The sequence below is a fragment of the Lytechinus variegatus genome, chromosome 14 (genome assembly GCF_018143015.1).
Source record: "Lytechinus variegatus isolate NC3 chromosome 14, Lvar_3.0, whole genome shotgun sequence".
Classification (NCBI taxonomy): Eukaryota; Metazoa; Echinodermata; class Echinoidea; order Temnopleuroida; family Toxopneustidae; genus Lytechinus; species Lytechinus variegatus.
Genome location: NC_054753.1, coordinates 28,141,706 through 28,164,505, shown reverse-complemented (window position 1 = coordinate 28,164,505; position 22,800 = coordinate 28,141,706). Strand labels below are relative to the sequence as shown.

The window sequence follows — 22,800 nt, the reverse complement described above, 5'->3', positions numbered from 1 at the left end:
CGAACAAACAAATATTCTGGAAAAGAATGGCTCTTGTATTTGTAAAAATGTCACTCTCTCGAGCTGTTTTAGTCCGAAATAATATTTTAGAAAAGGTGTGTGCGTAACGTTCTTCAAAAATCGTCATCCGTGACTTGGGATATCAGATCTCTTTTCTGCGATCATTATCTTTCTCAATGAAAATTAAAGAATCCTGAATGATATTTACAAGTCATTACGCCAAACGATGTACTGCATTTGAATGAATTGGAGACAATGATTTCTGAGGGACACATTGACTGGGACTATGCCAAGAATAAATATCAATTTCATATTATGAATTACAAAATTTAAAGAGCTTGAGATTTTTCATGCGGCGGTGTTACAAGGGTGAAGGGGACAGGGCGCGTGCCCCCCCCCCCCCCGGAGCCAGCTTTAGGGGGTTCAGAGGGGTAAAATGTGGAGGAGAAATCCTTTAAAATGAAGAAAGCTAGGTGAATAGAAGGAAGGGGAAATACTTATAATGCAAAACGAAAGATACCAGCGTCATAATGATTGGTAGGATTATGATTCCAGAGCTGCTCACGCCCCGACTCCCCCCCCCCCCCCGGCGTCAGATGTACGTTGGAGGGGTGCAAATTCATCTACTGCCCACGGCAGATTTTCCCTACCACTATTTGCATGCATGCATGATGATGAATTTCCAGACATTTGGGCAAGATGGCATAAGGGTGATGACATGGGGCAATGCCACCGAACAGTGACGTCATATTTTGTTTCCAATCGAATACAGTATCGGGGGTAACATTATTAAGTTGTTACACGAGACTGACCACTTTGTTGATATCTTTCTTTCCCCTTTCATGTTTCTTCTTTCCTTTCTCTCTCACTATTTTGAAAAATAAAGGCTCTACCCAAGCCCCATGTGGCGCCGCCCCACCGACCGAGACGCTTAATTCGAGACGCCTTTTCGTACACTGCTAAAGGCAAAAAGAGAAGATAAATCCAAAATCCTGGTAATTTTTCTCAAAGATTGATGGAGAGGTATCAGTGCGGTAGAACCTCATAAACATTGCACATGTAGTACTGCATTACAGAAGGCGCAGATGACAACGCTCAGATGAAGCGCGCAAGGGATGATCTTGTTCAATCAAAACCAGTGATCGAAGAAAAATGACCCAAACGTACTTTCTATACGCGGGTGGTCACGTGTCACTGCAAATTGAATAACAAAATATGCAAATACACCTCGTGTCCAGGACTGGTGAATAAAAGTTAAATGCATTATGGCAAGTATCGCAGTGATCAGATTCCCCACAAAATGACTACTGCAGGTCAGTATACAGGATAGATTACAAATACTGAATAGTATATTAAGGTGTAGGACTATTTTTTACTCTTCAAGCTGAAGACTCCCTTTCTATATTGCATTTTCTTCTTTGCTTTAATACTTCTCGTATCCATCTTCTGTCTAATTCTGCATTTTCAATATTCCTCTTTTTCAACTTCTCTCTCTCCATCTCCCTCTTCCTCTCTCTCTCACACCCATCCACTGGAGAATGAAACCATTGGAAAAAGATAGCTTGTGTGAAAACAGAAAAATCAAAGAAACAGATCAACGAAAGTTTGAGGAAAATCGGACAAATAATGAGAAAGTTATGAGCATTTGAATATTGCGATCACTATAGCTATGGAGATAGCAAATTGGCAATGCGACAAAGATGTGTGATGTCACTTGTGAACAACTCTCCCCATTACTTTAGTATATATTTCACTTGAATTGCCTCTTTTATCACATCTATCCATAGATCATGTGTTCTTTCTACATAAGGGCATGTAAGACATATTTTTTTAAGAATACATCATGGATAAAGTGTTTGTATCATCATAAGATAAAGGAAAAAGAGACATTTTAAGGGTATTTTATAGTCCACCAAAGGGAAAGTTGTTCATCAGTGACATCACACATCCTTGTCGCATTGCCAATGGGAGGATCTCCATAGCATTAGTGATTGCAATATTCAAGTGCTCATAACTTTCTCATTATTTGTCGGATTTTTCTCAAACTTTCTTTATTCTTATTCTTTGATTTTTCTCTTTCTACACAAGCCTATTTGTTCCAAAGGTTTCATTCCCCTTTAAACACACCCACCCACACACTCTCTCTCTCACACACACCCCCTCACAATTACCCTTTCTTCCTCACTCTCACTATTTCTCTCTTTCTTTCTCTTCCTCCCTCATCCCTTCTCTCTCCCATTCTCTCTCATCTCCCACTTATCTTCTTTCGAACAGCCAACGCTCATCCCTTAAACAAGCAGTTACAATCATTGCTCCTGAAAACTAGTCATGTATGATGTCAGTTTTAAAGGAGTGTACCCAGTTAGCCGTGATAACAAATGATAAACATGAAGAACATATTGAAATTAATTTCATTGGAAAATTTTATTTAGATGTGGTTTCCTACACATGTACATCAATTTGAGTCTTGATGAAAGACAGGACTTCTCAGCATATTGTATAATACACACAATGATTTAAAATCATCAACAATTGTATTTGCTCTGCAAAATCTCCGGTGTTGATTTAACACCACTGTGACCAGCTCAAAATCTATTTACGTCTACACCGGAGAAGTATTGAAACACCAGTTTGGAATGAAACCAATGTTTTTTTAATACTAATTGGCGTTGATTAAACACCTATCTGGTATTAGACAGAAATGAAGCTGTTGTTGGTTTAACACTTCTCTGGTGTGGACATAAAGAGAGTCCGGGCTGGTGTTAAATCAACACCAGAGTTTTTGCTGTGTGAATACCAAATCTACAAAGAGAAAACAAATAATGTCCACAAATGGAGATTTACAAAAGAATAATGGCAGTGCTATGGAAGAGAGAGAGACCGACAGACAGACAATCAGGGGGGGGGAGCAATGGGATATCATAAAATTATTATAGTATGGTTACAAAAAAATAAGACACACTAAGTTTAACCTCTTAAGAAAATATTGATTTCAAATAACTGTCAAGTTATTATACTTATTGCTATATAACCAATTATTTGTAATTTATCTTTGAACATTAAATCACTACATGAATTCATTCATCATTTTGGCACTCGAGTACTTATGTATTACAATGAAATGTTAGTATCAGCAAACTAGTTTTAAAATTGATATGACAAGGAATATACAAACAAAATAAAATAACAAAATATATATTATTTTATTCCTTCTGTCAAGTGTATAGAAGTAAAAATACATAAAGCTGAAAGAATAAAAAGGATGCATTTTCATATCAAGTAATCAGACTTGATTAGCGGAACAAATTAAATACTTGACATTTGAGTATGCATTAACTTTATTCATAATACTTGACCATTGAACAATCAATTATTAATCTTATTACTTGTTAACTAATTAATAAGAGTCGATTGATATTGACAAGAAAGTAAGTAGTCTCAAGCACAAGTAATTCAATGAAATGAACATCTGATTTTTATTGGCTCTCAAGAAACTGCTCTTTCAATGTCAGAAAGAAGATCTTTCATTTTTATTATTATTAATCTTATGACTAAATGTTTAACTGAACACAAATTTCTTTTAAAACTGTAAAGGCTATGTTTCCAGGAAATCTTACAATTTTTACATTAAATCCATTTAAGTACTTGAGGAAGATATTCAGTCTTGAATTAATCACATCCTTATAAAGCATACAGTTCTAATAATCATTAATTGAATAAAAACTTTTTACATCAAAAGAACCTTTTTAAAAAGTCATACGTGATATGCATATAAGCATAAAAAAAGTAAAACAGACTGAAAAGGAATTTAAAGGGAAATAATTAAAAGATCGTTATTATGATTAGTCTTATCATCATTAAAGGCTACAAAATCTAATGAAGACATGCATTGTCACAAATCCTAGGTTGTACAATTGGTGCATTTCCATTCAGGGTTGTATTTTTCTATTCTGATAGAGATAAATCAGGGGAGCGTTTCATGAAAGGACTTGTCAGACGTTTTATCCGACAAGTCCCATTTTATCCGACAGTTACTATAGTAACAGTGCCTCTCAGCCAATCAGAATCTAGGAAAGTTGTCAGATCTGACATCTTGTCAGACAAAAATGTTGATGAAACGGTCCCCAGAGCTGCATCAAACATTGCAGAGTGTGGCAGAGTAATCAAACTCAGTTCGTCAGAGAAAAACCCAAGAGTGAACCTATGGATTAACTGATTTAAAGTTTTCACGTACACCCCAGAAAAATATTGATTTGAATCAATAGAGTAAAATCTAACAAGCATAATGCTGGACTGAACTTCATCAAAATCGGATGTCAAAAAAGAAAGTTTAAGGTTTCGCTAATTTTTCACAAAACAGTTATATGAACAAGCCAGTGACATGCAAACAAGAAAGTTGATGATGGGAGTAAGGGGTTATCTGTTGTCTCACGCGCCAAACTTGATGATGTCCATCACTCAATATTTCTTTTTTTATTGTTTAAATAATTCAATATTGCATTTTTTTACAAATTTGACAACAAGGGCCAACTTGATTGAACCGTAAAATGTAAAACAATGGTAATTCCACATGTTAACAAAGGAATAAAACTTTCTTTCACATGGCATGGAGGGGAAAGTTAGAATAATTCAAATTTCATACAATAAACTATAAAACAAATAGAGAGTGGATGATGTCATCAGTTCTCTCATTAGCATACAGATCAGGATGTGCATATAACAGTTTTGTGAAATAAATGGAACTTTCAAAATTTATAACTGTTTTTGACACCCGTATCACGTAACATGCCCAATCTTGAAAAGGAGACCCTTTTCACACGTTTTATTTGGGCACGCATGATATTTACTCATCAATGGAGGCGCCCTATATTTCAGCATAAATGAGAGAAATCTTAAAAGGGCGTACATATTTACTGTTACCCGTGGATTTGGATAGCCTTGGATTAATTCGAGAACAACTCATCACACACCACTGAGCACCAAAGTCCAGTCATTCCAAGATAGTCCTAGCATACTCGCCACTGAGCACCAAAGTCCAGTCATTTCAAGATAGTCCTAGCATACTCTTTTCATAAGAAAATTCTATGGCGATTTAGCTTAGAATTCCACTCAGAAATTGAAAATGAATATTTCAGGGCTCAATGAAAATATTCCAAGTTCAAGTCCCTCCAATAAAATAAATTATTGGAGATTATTAGAGATTATTAGACTATTCGAGTAGAATTTGCCTTCATCATTGCTGAGCATCTGCAATAGATGTAACCCCAGAATCAATATGCCAATGATTCTCAATATTTCACACAATTAATGTAGGTATTGCTTTTACAGTCCAACCTTTCGACCTCTGACCTTGGCCTGAGATGCCTTGACCTTGGCTCCTGATTCCACAACCTCTCTGTTTTACTGTGTAAAGTCGCTCCTGATACGACCTGTGCTTACTCTTGCTAACATGCTGTATGGGTAGGGTAGGGCTACAGCACTGGCCTCATTCAGTCGCTTCATCTGATGACAGGAAAAAATACACACAAATAAAAAAAAAAACATTAATACTTGAAGGATTTATCTCAGCTTGGTATTGAAGAAGATATATTTGAAATGTTTTACAGGTATTCTTTGTAGGAAATGAGATGTGCTGTTTGATTGTTTCATCCAATGATACAAATTATTGAAGAAATATTGATGGGTGGACAATTAAAGGATGGATGGATGAATGGATGGATGGATGGATAAGTGAATGAATGAATGATGAATGAATGCATAGCATACATGCACAATTGTTTCATCCAATGATACAAACTATTGAAGAAATATTGATCGATGGATGGACAATTAATGGATGGATGGATAGATGGATGAATAAATGAGTGAATGAATTAATGAATGATAAGACAAAAGAATGACTGATTAGACCAAAGAATGATATTCCAGGTTTGGTGGGAGAAAGTTGCCACTCCCCCCACCACCCCAAAATTCACTCTTTAATCAAATTAAATGGATGTTAGGATGGAATTTGCCTCATTATGGCCCAGCATCTCCATGAAATTATCCTAGAATTAGAATAAAACAATGACTCTATTCTAAATTCTACATATTTTATGAGGACTATGCTTATCCAGACCTGTATACGACATGTGCAAGAACTCATCAGTGTGCATTACTGTGTACAGTCAGTCCTGGGACGGTCCTTGCCTACTTTAGCTATTGTGCAGTAAGGATATGGATGCGAAACAGCGCTAGCCTCATTTAGCCGCTTCATCTGTCATCAGGTCACAATAAGACAAGCATATTAGGTGAAATCGGATCAAGAATTAAATTTTTCATACTGGGCACTCAGATATACGTTAACAGCACAGAGGCTTTCAATCAATAACTAAGTTGTACTGGCCAATCGAGATCATTGTAGCATGCACATTTTGTTCAAACCTCTAACCCAGAACCAATCATATTTCATATTCATCGCAAATCTTTGCAATGTTGTGATCTGAAGTATTCTTAGTGGTGTTCTGTGAAAGATAACAGATTTACTGATTTATTGTTGAATAAATGAATGAATCAATCAATCAATGAAGGGAAATGAAGAAATGAACAGACAAATGAAGGCAGAATGATATATGTAAAATGATTCTTGAGTTATCGCGGGAACAAGGCATCAAAGGTATATAATGACCTCTGTGACCTTCAACCTTTGAACTCCATACCCCTTTAACTAAACAGTTCCTGGTCACTCCCATATTCATACATAAGAAGTCAATTTTTCAAACGGTTCTTGAGTAATCGTGAGAACAAAAACATGATGGACAGACAACCCAGAAACATAATACCTCCTATATCCCTTCCTTGGGCGATAACAATTACCAATATCATCTGTGCAGAATTACTTCAGCACACAAATATCTAAAGGGTCTGGGGTGTTCCACAAATAGTTTGCTGTGACTAAGGGGGTGTTGCAAGAAAATATTTGCGATCAATTGCAAATATTCTGTTGCAATTTCACAACTGATAGATCAATGTTAGCTGTAGCAAATCAGATGAAACTTCTTGCTTCAAGGAGCAGATTAGCAATCAATCACTAATTTGCAAGTAACTGCAAGACATACGATTGATTTAGGGACCAAAAATAGACTTGCGATTGATAGCACATTTCTTGCAACACCCCATTAGAGTCATAATTGATGCGTTAGTGCCTTTTATACCGTACCGTCCGTACGCAACTGGAAATTTAAGTGCAACTCTTCAGTTACACTTTCACCTTTGTGAAACACCTCCCTAGTCTTCAATGCCACATCACCCTAATCCTTCATTGGTCTCTCATCCAATCCCTTTACATTGACAGCACCCCCAAACATAATACCCCCATCGTCCCCCCCCCTCTTTAGGTCAATATATTACCCTAAATTTGTATTCTACAAAGTACCTGTTGGTCGGTAAGTTCCCATCCTGTGGAAGCACCCATGTTGTTGTTGAGCTGGTCTAATGTCTTCACTCCGATGATCACGGAGCAAACAGCTTCTTTCTGTAGTAGCCATCGGAGGGCCACTTGGCTGACAGTCTTACCTACAAACCAGAATGATTAAACTTGTAAATCAAAACAAATTTCATCTTTTCACTCTGCAAAAAAAAAAACTCAATGACTTTTATGTTCAAATTAGACTTAAGATGATTTTCAACTTTATCTGGGAAACCAAGGTATCACTTTTCAAAACAAATAGTTTCATATTTTTATTCTTGGTAAACTAAATATTAAACAGTGAAATGTGTAGAGCAAAACAGATAAACTTTTTTTAAACAAAAATCAGCGAATTTAAGTTAAAATTAGACTCTGAATCAAAATGCATTTCAACTTTTTATGGAAAACCAAAGTCAATGAATGCTACTTTCCAAAAACAACTTTACTTCTTTTTGGTTCCTTGGTAAAAAAAAGCACTCTTCATTAATCATTTCATAAGGTACAGTGCATGGTCCACTATAGGTAGCAATACAAGCTTGCAGACATCATTCATTTGTGTATATAGGTCAGCAAAAAATTGATATAGAATATATTTAATAATAGAACGTCACTGAAAGATATTAATAATTTTGATGAATGTGCAATGAAATGGTCTAAAGTATAAGCAGGTTTACCAAATGCATGGAATGGAGAGAAATCAAAACTGTATTAGTGGCAAAATGGGTAGGGTGGCAGGAATATTAATTTCTCAAAATGCATATGATCTGAGAAGGAAGTTGTGCTATAGCTAAGGTAAAAATGACAGTTAAAGCCATGAGCACTCTGCAAAAATGGGCAAAGTTTAAACTTTTGAAGTTAACAATTGTCAAATTGTTTCAGTTCTTGAGAACAACGCAGAACAGATGGACAAGACTCCCATCCTTTTTAAATGTCTTTTATCAGATCTCTACGAAAAGACACAATATCACAAAGGGTGCGTGAATTGCTCTCCTCATACTTTGTGTTTATACAGAGAATTCAAACTTCAAGGTCATTCAAGATGATTCCGGTGGATTCGTGTGGTTTGAGCAGAGCTGCCAACCTGCACAAGAACATTTCAGTATTTTCAAGGGTGAAGATCAGTATTTTGGTGGGAAAATTAGTATTTTCACAGGAATATCATAGGACAACACATAAACTGAAAATTAAGAAATCAGTATTTTTCATGAAACCATCAGTATTCTTCTCTATTTTCAGTACTAAATACGGAAAATCAGTACTACTTGGCAGCTCTGTTTGAGGACCCCCCAAAAACCGTGCTTCAGTATAGAAATAACATCTGTCAGTAGAGTGTGTCATAATAAAGGCACCTCTTGATTCTACCAGCATGAGGTGGAAATAGGACTATGTGTGCCTACACACAAAAAAATCATGCTCAAGCTGGCCGATTCAAAATCTTTCGATGTTAACACAATGTTATCCTCGAGGGTCCCATTTCATAAAGGACTTGCAACTATTGCAACTTTGCCATTATGGCAACTTCCGTGGCAACTTTGATTTTGATTGGCTGCTGAGCCTTGTTACCATGATAGTTGCCATAATGGCAGCAGATGCAAGTCCTTTATGAAACGAGCCCCTGATCCGCTTGGTCTTCTGGTGTGTGAGGGTGTGTGTGTAAATAAGTTTTGTCAGACTTGTATCAATCAGATATGATTATTTACGTCTGGGACCGACCTTAAACATCACCATCCAAAAAACATGACCAGGGCTGGGACCTCTGACCTGTGCATCAATTTCTAACTTCCCCACACAGTTTGGATTACAGGCACGTGCCACATCGTCGAGTTTAAAATTTTGAATTAAATATAATCTTATCTCTCATCGGGGCCCCTTTTTATGGTTGTGACTCTGTTTAGGTTCCACCTACCAGCCTCATCCGCTATCGCCTTCATCACATCCAAGAGATTCCAAACTTTCTCTTCTTGAGCAAACTTCGAGAAGCTTGGCTGGCTCTCACTTTTGACCTCCCCTTTGGCTTCCATGAAAGCAACTCTGCTGCCCTCTGGGGCCGAATCACGTTTAATCTTACCCGTCAACCACCCCCTGGGTGTCATGGGAGGGAAAGGACAAAAAGAGCAAAATAAAATGAATAAATAAATGAATGGGTGAACATGAAGACACCGCTACTGTCACCAGTGTGTTAATGGGAGTGTAGGGGTGTTTTATGCTGATTGGCTCAAACTTGTGCATTTTCAGCTGTTATTCAGCTGCGTATTGCCAGAAGCCAGAAGCTGACAATGTAGTCAAACCCAACAAATGCAATGAAGCAAGAATATACATGTAGGAGGTCAAAAACTAATGCTTTGCACTTTAGCCCACTAATTTGTTAGTTTGGCTAATGCAGCAACAGCAGCTATTAATGCAAAGGCATGAGCCGGATTTAAAGCTATTTGTAAAGTTATGCATAACCTTGTGACCAACTGAAAATAAGACAGCCCAAGTTTTTTTATAAAGTGAGACCATATTCACAATAACCTACATTTAATTGTAACATAAATGTACATTACCTTGATTGTTAGCAACAAGAATGCTATCTACTTACGCACTTTTTTACCTTTCCATGATGTGACAAACAAGAAAGAATGAATGAAATTCTCATTTGGATTTCTATTATTCTAGTCATGCACAACTTTGCCGAGCAGTTTCAGTGAAACAAATCCTGGGGTGTGTTTCACAAAGATTTAAGTGCGACTTTGTGACAAGGCGCTCTTCTATTCATATTTGCAGCCAGTAAATGACGCATCACAAAGGACAGATAATGCTAAATAGGAGAGCATGACTTGTGAAGTTCTGCATCACATTTTTCTCCCGGTGTTCTCCACAAAAATTACGAGTGACTTTGTGACAAGTAAAATCCCTAGTTGCATGATGGGCATGTATATAACACATCACCGAAACGACCACAAAATGCTCAATGGGTATGCACTACTGTGTGATGTTCCGCATCAAATAAAAAGTGCACACTGAGGCATGATCTCTATGTGAAACACCAGGGATGTATTTACACTATAACCGTGCACAACATGCAAAGTTTAGTCTGCAAGAATGACCAAATCCAACATTAGGCTTCGTTTTTTTGGAAGAACAGGGGGGCGTTTCATGAAAGGACTTGTCAGACGTTTTATCCGACAAGTCCCATTTTACCCGACAGTTACCATAGGAACAGTGCCTCTCAGCCAATCAAAATCATGGAAAGATGTCAGATCTAGGGATGACAGTTGGAATTGATCAGAGGGTCTGAAAATCACCTGGAATACAATATTTTGTACACAGAAATGCTAAAACTATGGCCTGAAAATAAATTGCCAGAGCCTGAATTCAGGCTTTTCAGGCCTGAAAACTGGCATCCCTGCAGATCTGACAACTTGTCGGATGAAAATATTGATGAAAACATCCCGTTATTAAAGGACAAGTCCAACCCAACAAAAACTTGATTTGAATAAAAAAAGAAAAATTCAACAAGCATAACACTGAAAATTTCATCAAAATCGGATGTAAAATAAGAAAGTTATGACATTTCAAAATTTCGCTTCATTTCACAAAAACAGTTATATGAACGAGCCAGCTACATCCAAATGAGAGAGTCGATGATGTCATTCACTCACTATTTCTTTTGTTTTTTATTGTTTGAATTATACAATATTTCAATTTTTACGAATTTGATGATTAGGACCTCCTTGCCTGAAGCACAAAATGTTAAGATAATGGAATTCCACGTGTTCAGGGAGGAATGAAACTTCATTTCACATGACAATGATGAGAAAATCAAAATATTTCATATTTCAAACAATAAAAAACAAAAGAAATAGTGAGTGAGTGACATCATCGACTCTCTCATTTGGATGTAACTGGCTCGTTCATATAACTATTTTGTTAAAAATAAGCGAAACTTTGAAATGTCATAACTTTCTTATTTTACATCCGATTTTGATGAAATCTTCAGCATTGTGCTTGTCTGATTTTTCTCTATTGATTCAAATCAACATTTTTCTGAGGTGGACTTGACCTTTAAGTTCCATGACATTTGCTCCGCTGACAATTGCTCTGATGGAAAATTTGCACATAATTATAAAACCTTCATAAAACCAAGGGGGAGGGGGGGGTGGTCACTTCCATTGACGAGTGGATACCATGCATGACCACTGGGTTTCGAAAGGCACCCTAAAGAAGTATTTTCCATGTTCTGACAATGCACCCCTTAACAAGTATTGGCATGTGAAACCCTACCCTTAACAAATACTGCTACCAAAATGGTACCCTTGACAAGAGACCCCCTAAACAAGTACAATGATATCTGAATTGTTATGTCACGGACGTTGGCTTTACCCTTACTTACGGCCCCCCTCCCCAGATAAAACGTAACATTAAAAAATTAAACAAACCCCAATCTCTATTTTCACATTATTCTGAATCAAAAATTATATTACAATCCTAACTGTAACCCTGTGCCCTCTGAGATATTAAGACTAGAGTGCTCAATTGTTGCATGAGCAAATGTTGTGTCATGTGAATCATTTTTACATTTGTTATTGCAGAGACCATTTACAGGGCTTTGCATTTCAAAAGTTAACAAGTACAAATATCATCAGAAGCATCCAAGTTGAATTGGTCTGAGCTTATAACGAATTCATGTACATGTAATATTCTAACTGTCACTTAAATGACAAAAACACTGAATATTTGCTTACACAACATACAATATATTCTAAACCAAATAACAGAGATAGATTACCATTAGGCCTAGGAGTGGTAGAACTAGATCTAGTGGAAGTCTTGATTCTTAAAGGTATTGTTTAACTTTGTGAGCAGCCGATATAAAAAAAATTCTCAAACCAAGATGAAACATGTGTACAAGTGCATGTGTTAGAACTAATTAACCCTGAAAAACAACTATTATTGAGAATGAAAAGCTAAAACTACAAGGCAAACCCCGATTTTGTAAATAGGCGTCTTATAGACGCCTAAATAGTACACATAAGTGTATGGGATGACATTAAGATGGTGTTTCTGGTCACTTTATATTTCAATTTTTGAAGCACTAAATAATTATTTTTTAACGCAATTTTTTCTGGGCTTCATTTTTGTAACATATCACAGACAAAGGTGACAAGTGTGACCTTCTAGCTCAGATTTTTTAAAAGTCAAACCAATGTTAACCAACCACTTTAAGGCAGACTCATTTTGCTCACCTTTTTTTTGTTTTAATCTGATCCAATATACCGGTAACTGTAGGCATGTTGCACATGCAAAGGATCAAAATCATCCCCGGAAATCACCAAGTCCAATTAAGCAGGATTTGAAAAAACTAACTAAGGCTCTTAACTTTCAGCTCCCAAATGCAAAATCCGAATCGAATCCTCTTAACCGAATGCTATGTCAAAATGCTATCTGTTCTGTAATCTATTCCCCTTACTCCTTCCTCATGCATGCAACGGACGTCAATTCCATGATTTGTACATGCAACTTTGCAATAGCCGACCCTTGTTCATGTCTCATGTTGGTCACATGACTCATGTGACCAACATTCATTCATTCATCCATTCAGGTGTCTAGACGTTCTAATAATAATAATAATAATAGGCATTCATATAGTGCCATCAATCTAGAAAAATGCTATTCCAAGGAGCACAAGAAAAGAAAGAATGAGAGAGTTTGGATGAGAGTCAAAGTGCCAATATCTCATACTGTTAGAAAAGACAAGACTTCAGTTTAGATTTGAAGGTTCTAGTAATCATATAATTCTTAAATACGACAAACTGTTGAGTTCTATGTAATGTATGATTAATGCACAAAATAGATGTCACAGGGGATCTATACAAATAATAATAATAACAGGCATTTATATAGCGGCATCTATCTAGAATTATTCTATTCCGAGGCACGTTGTTATTATTATTACCCCGGCTTTAGCTCGAGCTGCCTCTCAGCGCTCGTGCATTCAAGGAATCAATCCTGCCGGGTACCCATTCACCTCACCTGGGTAGAGTGAAGCACCATGTGGATAAATTTCTTGAAGGAAATTACGCCATGGCTGGGATTCGAACCCACGACACTCTGTTTCAAATAATAATAATAATATAGGATATTTATATTGCGCACATATCCACCTTGTTAGGTGCTCAAGGTGCTCCTATATTACCCGGCTAAGCTAGGCGTTCATAGCGCACACAGCTTCTTAAGGAATTACTTCCTACCGGTACCCATTTACCTCACCTGGGTTGAGTGCAGCAAATTGTGGATCAGTTTCTTGCTGAAGGAGTCAGAAGACTTATCCTATCCAGGTTTGTCATATTGCATCATAGGCATAGATCTTTCTTTTTTCCTTTTTGAAATGTTTGCAATTGAGAAGCATTTGGCAGTGATATGATGATATACAGCAAAGCTTTGAAAACAGTGCGATTGGTATGCACATCAATAGGGGCATTCAAAAGAATTGCGACATAAAGTACATTCGAAACAAACATGCACAAGAGATGAGCCATGAGGATTAATATGCAAAATAAATGCCTGGTCATGTGCGATTTAACATCCCGTCATTTGACTGGGATCAATTTTGTCATCCTATTACAGCTTTTAAATGTAAGCCTGCTTAGCGGGTGAAATTCATGCTATCATTTGGATTTGTCATGAAACTACAGTAAAAAATGAGTGTCAGGAAAGAAAAAGAAGAGGATTGTGATATAAGCTGAGATGAAATCCTTCTTTATTTTGTTTAATAAGGCTCAAATCGATTGTATACTGGTATTTTATAATTGTTCAAGCTTTCATTTCTTAGCAAATTTGTTATTTCTTTAAAACTGTTCTCAGCCAGATTTTTAATTTGCTTTGAGCTTAGGACAAGGAAAAAACATTTTAAAGCTGAGGATGTTATTGCTTGATATCTATAACAGAGGCATATTTCTTTAGCTTCTGTTTATGGTCAATAAGATTTTGTCGCGGTGTTGAACAAAAAAATCAAAAGGGCAATTTTGTAAACTATTCGTTTTTTTTCCAGTTTGAGAGCCAATCATTTCCAGCACTGTTCATTTTTCTTTCCTTCCTGCTTATTCTGTGAATATCTCTATTTTCTCAACCTGCATGATACTATGAATGCAAACCATAATATACATGTAGAGTTTTGCTATTACCTTGATCATTTGCGATTGATTTCATTTTGTCTAGTAGATTCCAGACTCTTTCTTCCCCCACAAATTCTGAAAAGGTGGGATGGCTTTCCTTGGCAATGTATCGTCTGGTCTCAACGAACGCCACCCGACTTCCCTCCGGTGGGGAGTCTCGTGTCATTTTGCCCGTTAGCCAACCACTGCATTGTCAAGTGCAAAGAGCAAACCCATTTTCACAAATGCTAATGTTCGTTTTTAGCCAATCAGGCACCTGTATAAGGGGCCGAATAGTCCCAACTGGAGTGTTTGTAGAAAGGATCTTTATTCTCATTTGAAATACTCAAGTGTTAAGTGACTTTTTTTTTCTTGGTCAAGTCAAATACTTAATTCATAATGTAGGTTCACCTGATTGCCATCACCAACTACAGTATTTGAGAATTTCTTTAATAACTGCAGAACCATTTTCAAAGTGCACACCTAATCATCAGGCTGAAATTCATACAGAAAATCATACAGAGTTGTTACATTTCTCCCTTATTTTTTTCTTCAAGCTATCTGTTGTTCCTTTTATTAAAATGATAGTATTATCATAAACCACCATATAAGAGAAGCTACGAAATATCTTGTGCAATTGATTTTTACTTTTATTTATGGTAATCAACACCAATATTGCAAAAGTAGAAGTATAATTGAATAAAAAAAAGAATGATTTTCCCTCAATTTATCACTTATCATTTTAGTAATGATATTGCTGGGGAAGCAGACTTACCCTTTGAGTGGACTCCATGGAAGAATACCCAGGGCTTCATTCTTACAGCAATCTACCAACTCCCATTCCAACTCTCGATTTAAGAGACTATACTGTGCCTAGAGAGAGAGAGACAGGGATAGAGAGAAAGAAAGAAAAAAAGAAAGAAAGAAAGAAAGAAGGGAGGGAGATAGAAGGGGAGGGGATAGAAGGGGAGGAAAGGAGGGAGAGAGATAAACAGAGAGGGAGGTAAGAGGGTGGAAAGGGGAAGGAGAGAGAGAGGGGGAAGAGTAGAGAAGGAAGGGGACATAGAACATACAAGAGAGGGGGCAGCCCAAGAAGATGGAGAAAAGGGAAAAATTATTTAAAAAGATTATTTTAAAAAGACTGAAAATTTACACATAGGACATCCTTTATCTCTCCACCACAATTTAGAAGTCTGTACTGAACCTATTCAAGCATAAAAAGGAAGAGAACGTCATATTCAAACTTTCATTCTATTTTTTTTTTGGGGGGGTGAACATCTGAGTATAAGATGAGAAAGAGAATTGGGAAATGAAATATATCTACTATCAATAGAGGTGCTCCTTTTATACAGGTTGAGCTCAAAGACGGTTTGACTAATACTACATTACATCACTTTACCTGTAGTGTTATCCATCGGTTAAATCCCTTGTACTGACATAAATCCATGATCTTCTGCATCTGCCATCCGGTCACGTTGCTGGCCCCGACATAGCGGATCTTACCGGCCCTCACTAGGTCATCCAGGGTACGCATGGTCTCCTCAATGGGCGTGGCTGGGTCCCAAGCATGAATCTGAATGATTAACATTGTCATCGCAGTGATTGGATATTGTCTTGCAGTCATTTCAAGAAACATTATAAAATCAAATATTAGCATTTTATAGCACCCTTGAGCCTATTTCATACCTACTTATACAATTTGTTGGTATCTGTAAGCAAGCAATACCACTTTCAGCAACATGGCAGTCAAGACCAGCTCCGGGATAAGTCATTAAATTTTGAGATTGAGAATGCTGCATGCTAAAATAGTCCGCGCCAGACTGGTGCTAATTTGATGCTGCTATTAACAGCACCAGACCAGTGCCATCCATGATGTTCCTGAGAATTTGAATGGGTGATAGCGCCGCTGTGCTATGTAGTTACTGGACGCTTGTGGTGCAGACTATTTTAGTGCAAGTCTGGTGCAGACCACAAAATCATGAGTTACTGAAAACGGTATAAGTCAGTGATTGATCAGTCAAAACAATTGTCGTTATCATTTATTACATTGACAATTCTTCAAAAATCTTCTATGAAGCAGGCCAGGTTTCAATGGACATGACACTATTCCTTATAAGTCATGAAGAGAAAAGTAGACTACTAGAATGGAGAATTGGAGAAGAAACAGAATAAAAGGAAGAAGAAATAGTTAAAATATGAGAAAACAAATAAAAATTTCACCATGATCTAAACAAAAACAAAAAGAGATCACAAAAGGTAGCTCGAAAGTGGCAAAAGTACTCATGTATTCAGTAAGAAGAGAAGATGAAGAAGAATATAAGGAATAGGAGGTGGGAAAGTGACAGCACAAGAAATTTATCTCTAAGATGTATCTAACCTGGTACAGATCAATGTAATCAGTACGCAGCCTTTTCAGGCTTTCTTCTAAGCTCCACACAATGTTCTTACGGCTCAGCCCTCCACTGTTCGGATTGTTTGGATCCATTTCAAAGCGGACTTTGGTAGCCAAAACAAAGTCTTCCCTCTTTCTCCTGTAACATTAGAAGAAATAATGTGTTAAAAGAGCAGTGAAGCCCTTTCAGATCATTTCAATGATTTTTTAAAAAGAATATATATTGCAATTAAAGAAATACCCAGTGGAAAATGCAAGATATAGAATTCAATACATTATGATTAACTGAACACTAACTTTAAAACTAGGTGGATATTGTAGGCCTCCTTTTTATTCGCTCTGCAGATAGAAGACATAAAATCTGTTTATATGAAGATAAAAAAATCTAAATACACTGAACACTCGAAGATCAGTTCCTTCACAAACCAATTACGTTTACATCCCAATATATTGTGATGCACAGATATTTCCCTTATTTTGTACCACCATACAAAAAATAGTTGCTATTTTATTATTCTGGATCTTGTACAGACAAATCTTTACGACCGATCAATGAGTATGAAACTTTATTGCAGTGGTTGCTATTATGTGAAATAAATTGCCCAGATAAATTGTAGAGTCATTCTCGAACCGTTCTGTTACAGGGCCCTAATGTTTTCATGTGCAGCAATGGCAATATAAAGGAGTGGACACAGGAAATAAAAAAAAATAAACCCAATGCAAAGATATCTACACATAGATTAATATTATTCAATCAAGCCTTTTTCTGCCAAAAGTGATATCAAAGATCTTCCATATACCAGCCCTTTGTGCGCTGATGTTGCAATCTTGCATATTTGAATAATTAAATTCAAAAATCGTAATAATCAAATTTTCTTCCCTACCTTCAAATTAGATAAGCTAATAAAAGGCAATAGTTCTTGGATAACCTCTATATAATGTTAATAAGTATCAATGGTGCAATATGGAAATCTTGAATCAAAGAAAATAACATGGAAACAATTGTCATTATCATTCCCACAAAATTAATTCAGCGTGCAAAGAGCTAGTGCTTACTTTGCCAACCAGTTTCCCACTATAGATTCAGAGACGCCCATCACATAGACATTAGCAGTATCGATGAAGTTCCCTCCAAGCTCTGCAAATCGGTCCAAGATCTTATGAGCTGCTCCTTCATCACATTGCCCTGGTCTGGTTGGATCCTTGAATAAGGGACAAGAAATTTGATATAATTTTTTATGTTAAAAGAAACTTACACTTTTTTTCTTTTATTTTGACATATTATTTTAATGCACAAACATACCCTCCTTCTTATCCTCCCTCTACTCTTCTTTTCTTCCTTTTTCGCTTATTCTCTCTGTTTCTCCTTCTCAAGTCACCGTCTTCCCAGAAGCTTTGAACTTCATCATCTTCACATTAATTTTTGTATGAACTTACAAAAATATTTAGTTTCTAGATAAAATCAGATTTTTTTTTGCTAGTCGATTTTCTCTGCTGAAAGTATGGTTGATAAGTGAACTCCTTTCTAGTTTAGATAAGGAAACCAGTAAATTTTTATATTCAGCACCTTCCTGTGTATTCGTGTAAGTGAATGGAGGTGGAAAGAAAGGTGCATAGAAAGAAAACATAGTCCCTATTTATGATAATTAAAAAAAAAAAACAATGAGAAATAAAAATACATTTTACCGAGAGGTGATTTCATAAACAAGAGGGGGGTACGGAACTGTAAGTTCCTTCTGAGCGTGTTAAAATCATCCAAGCGTGTAAGTTCTTTTGGACTTCAAAATGATGATTGACGATGGTATTGCCTAGAGCTCCAGCATTGGAGAACTTTGATAATTCTATTTCCATCATCTCTATCGTTTAAACAAATGAGCTAAGACGAAATTTGTTCAGAAAAAAAATAATTCTTAAATAAAAAATTGTTAAGTAAAGCAATGAAAATCAAAGGAGAGGACAGAACAAAGAAAATTGAGGGTGGGAGACATGTCCCACTTGCATCCCCCATCCTTCAGCCATAGATGAACACCATCAGCTGACAAAAATAGTCATTTTGGCATATTTGTACTAGTTAATGATACCAAAAGAAAAGAGGTCTCTATCACTATCAGCTATCTATTTTTTTTTAAGTAGAAAGTCTTTTCATTTATATTCTGATTAAAAAGGAAGTTCACCCAGACAAAAAGTTTATTGTAAAAATAGCAGAAAAAATAATAAAAAATATTGCCGAATGTTTGAGAAAAATTTATCAAATAGGCCTAGGCCTAATTAAAAAGTTATTAGAAATTCAATTATTTGATTTGTGACGTCATTTGTGAGCAGCATTCCTACATAGCGAATGGTAAAAAATCAATGAAATGTAATTTTCTCAGAAAATTGAAAATGGTTTCCACTGTAACGTTTGTACAGTGTATATCAATAGACAATTCATTTCACACCCGATCATGAAAAGAAAACAAAATTAAGTCATCAGGAACCATACAAAATTTGAAATTCATACATTTTATATTACATAACACATGGGGCAGCTGCTCGTTTATGACGTCACAAATCCAAAATTTTGAACTCTAATAACTTTCTTACTCTTTAACGGATTTTCCTCAAACCTTCACCAATATTTTTTACTATATTTTCTTCTATTTTTACAACAAAGTTTTCTCCAGGGTGAACTTCCCCTTTAAATAAAGACATTTTTTCAAACATGACTGGTCGCCATTATACCCAACAAACAACAACATGGAACTCTTCCTCAATCTAGTATAGTAATGTACTAGTAACTTTATTGACCAAGTTCTGAGTCTGACTGCAGGACCGCCGACGCGACAGACAGCACACTCCCAATCATACTCATTCAACAAACACAGATTTCAGCGTTCCGGACTGGGTCAAATAAAATAGCAACAACGACTTAATGATATCTCCAAATTATTCACCTGACTTTGTCCAAACGTCATTGTTCCGAGGCATATGTTTGAAACTTTCACTCCTGACCCACCAAGGTATCGAAATTGGACAGCCATGACTATTTTTTTTTGTAAAAATGCCGTTTGCAGGTACAGCAACAGAGTCAGAGACAGACCAAAAACTCCAACAAGCCGGTCACGTGTTTAGAGCTTAGCTCACGTGACGCGCGCAGCGAGTTTGTCGTCTGCTATCGCACTCGACTCTTGACATCTTCAGTCTGTTTTACTTCAGACACAATAGTTAAGATTTTCTCAAATAAACACCAATTTCGGCTACATTTTCACTTTTTTTCCGATCGAATTTTTCCCCTTCTTTTTTTAAAGCAAAGTTTGTTTGCTTTCATAGTTAGACCATGGATATGCCTGGTAAAATACGAACTTTCAAAAATTGTATTACATTCATTTCTATAAAAAAAAGAGAGAATAATATGGGGCAATTCCCTCACCAAGGAGTTTAATAATTTCCCAATGCTCGAGCTTACATGCCTTTGATCCAGGCTGAGGTCCCCGCCCCAGCTTCTCTCATTTATCCTTCATTTTCATGCTCAAGCTATGAAGAAAAAAATGCTCTGCCCAATCACTCTCACATGTCACCCCCCCCCCCCTCCTACCATCATATGTCCTCCTATTACTTTTGCCTCCCATCTATCCCCTCTTTCCTCCCTCCAAGCTTTCATCTTTGTTCTCTTGGTTCCTTCTTTCTCTTCCCCTTTTCATTCTACATGTACCCCCTCCCTCCGCTTTCTGTCATTCCCTCCCTCTCTCTCTCTCTCACTAATTTATTTCGTGCTCTCTCTCTCTTTCTCTTCCTCTATGTTCATGAAATAAATGAAAAAAAAAAGATAAGAAAAGATTCAGATATCATTTCAGTTTCACAAAAGATTTAATCTCATCCATGAATATTCACATCAATCAGCACAAGATAAGAAAAGATTCAGATATCATTTCAGTTCCACAAAAAATTTAATCTCATCCATGAATATTCACATCAATCAACACAAGACTTATATAAATTCGACACAAAAGATACAATCATTTGTCTGGGTTTTTTTTTATAGTTCTTATGAAATTTTGTAATGCTCCCCAAATTTACCTTGGATTTAGCAGTTCCTGAAGTGAAGTTAAATTGGAGGAAAATGGCCGTCAAATGTACAAAAGGTTGATTATATGATACGGAATGCCATAAAGCTATAGTTACCCATCATAAGGTAGAACATTGGTTAACCAATGCTCCTTGTCAAAAAGGGATAGCTCAGCATCTTTTAGTTGAATTAAGAAATAAATCTAACAGCAAAATTTGATTTACAAGAAATTATTTAATATTTCTTTTTTTAACACTCTGTGATCACTGAACCATGATTTGTACACCTTTGGTAGTTCTGCATGCAGATAAAGTTACACATTTTATACTATTGCTACAAATCTCACAATAGCCACTTAATTATTATTCACGTCTCAGATCACCTCCATGAATAATTTTCATCACCCAATGACAAAGAGAGACAACTTTGGAATAAAAGAAGTGTCTGAATTAAAAGATACCTAATCATATTTATACTGTCATTGTTTTTCTACACATGTCTACATAAATTATACAAATTGGGCAACAAGTGATCTTAACTTCTTTCTTCATCATTAGAGCATAAGTTAATGCAAAATTAAGTTAACCCTCAATCTGGAAAGTCTATTGAAAAATAAAACTGGAGTCATTTCATTTCGTCATGAAAACACAATATCATGTAAACCAGTATTACAAACACTTGGATTTTCACTCAATCATTACAGAACAAGTTTGAAAAGCATATTAAATGAACCCTAAATCAAGAAAGTCTCTTTTGAAGAAATAGAATCGGATTTACATTCCTTTAATCATGGATCAGAATTTTGTTTAAATTAATATCCTTAACACTGATGGGGCCTTGCAAGAAGCATGCCATCAATTGCAAGTCACATTGGGTCCAACAAGTAATTGCAAATTTGTGATTGATTGCTTATCTGCTTATTGCAGAAAACAGTAAACTCAATTTTCATTTACTTCCAATTGGTATATCCCTTGTCAATTTGCTATGGAAATTTGAAAATGCTTTCATGCAACACCCCTTAGTTTTTCCTCAATCATTAGAGCACAGGTTTGAAGTGCAAATAAAGTGGACAGAACTAAATCAAGGAAGTCACCTTTGAAAATTAAAATTGGATTTTAACTCCTTTCATCATGGATCACAATGTTGGGTAAATCAATATCACAAACACATTTGCCATTCCACATTTTCTTCCAGCCAGCATCATTGCCTTCACTACAGTTTCAAAATGGAGCAAGTGACACAACTTTTGTTTCCTGCAAAAATCACGATTGCAGCATGTCTTGCCTATTCTTTCTCTCCATTGATAAAGAGTGTAAATGAAATTTTGCCCAGAAGATGGCACTAATAAAATAATAAATTCCTATTTTAACTGATACGTCACTTGAATGCTCTTGTCAATGAAGGGTAAGTGTACTACAGTGTATCATTATATAAAGTCTTTTGCATATGATATATTGGTTTTCTTAAAAAGTGGCAAAGTGAGGAAAAGTAAGTTGACTGGGCAGAACATGAAGTACAAGGAAAATTAACTGAAGTCATAGGTTGGCTAGCAAAAAAATCTCTTTTTTCAAAGTGAATATATAATGTATGACAGATTTCAACATAATATCCATAAAATGTTTATATTTTACCCTTTTCTCTTGTATTTCTTTTCTTTTCTTCTTTTCTTTTTTTTAATTCATCAATAATTGAACTAACTGAGCCCCCCCCCCCTTGTATGCCAGTATTCCCAACTTTTTATTGGACATAATAGTGGAGCGTTGTGGCCCAGTGGATTAGT

General features: G+C 36.2%; 1 protein-coding gene across 2 annotated transcripts; it reads right to left on the bottom strand.

Annotated features, from left to right (window-relative positions):
- Positions 1-4,302: 4,302 nt before the first annotated feature.
- On the bottom strand, positions 4,303-20,069 carry LOC121427473 (1-deoxyxylulose-5-phosphate synthase YajO-like). Of its 2 annotated transcripts, none has more exons than XM_041623876.1 (8): positions 19,909-20,069; positions 18,032-18,177; positions 16,961-17,114; positions 15,983-16,156; positions 15,359-15,456; positions 14,614-14,789; positions 7,415-7,554; positions 4,303-5,502 (listed from the first exon to the last, which is right to left on the bottom strand). In XM_041623876.1, exons 1-8 carry the CDS (start codon positions 19,993-19,995, stop codon positions 5,401-5,403), a joined length of 1,077 nt encoding a protein of 358 aa, XP_041479810.1. In that variant the 5' UTR covers positions 19,996-20,069; the 3' UTR covers positions 4,303-5,400. The 2 variants fall into 2 exon arrangements, with proteins under 2 accessions (XP_041479810.1, XP_041479809.1); XM_041623875.1 differs by lacking the exon at positions 14,614-14,789 and adding an exon at positions 9,354-9,529.
- Between the last annotated feature and the right edge of the window lie 2,731 nt (positions 20,070-22,800).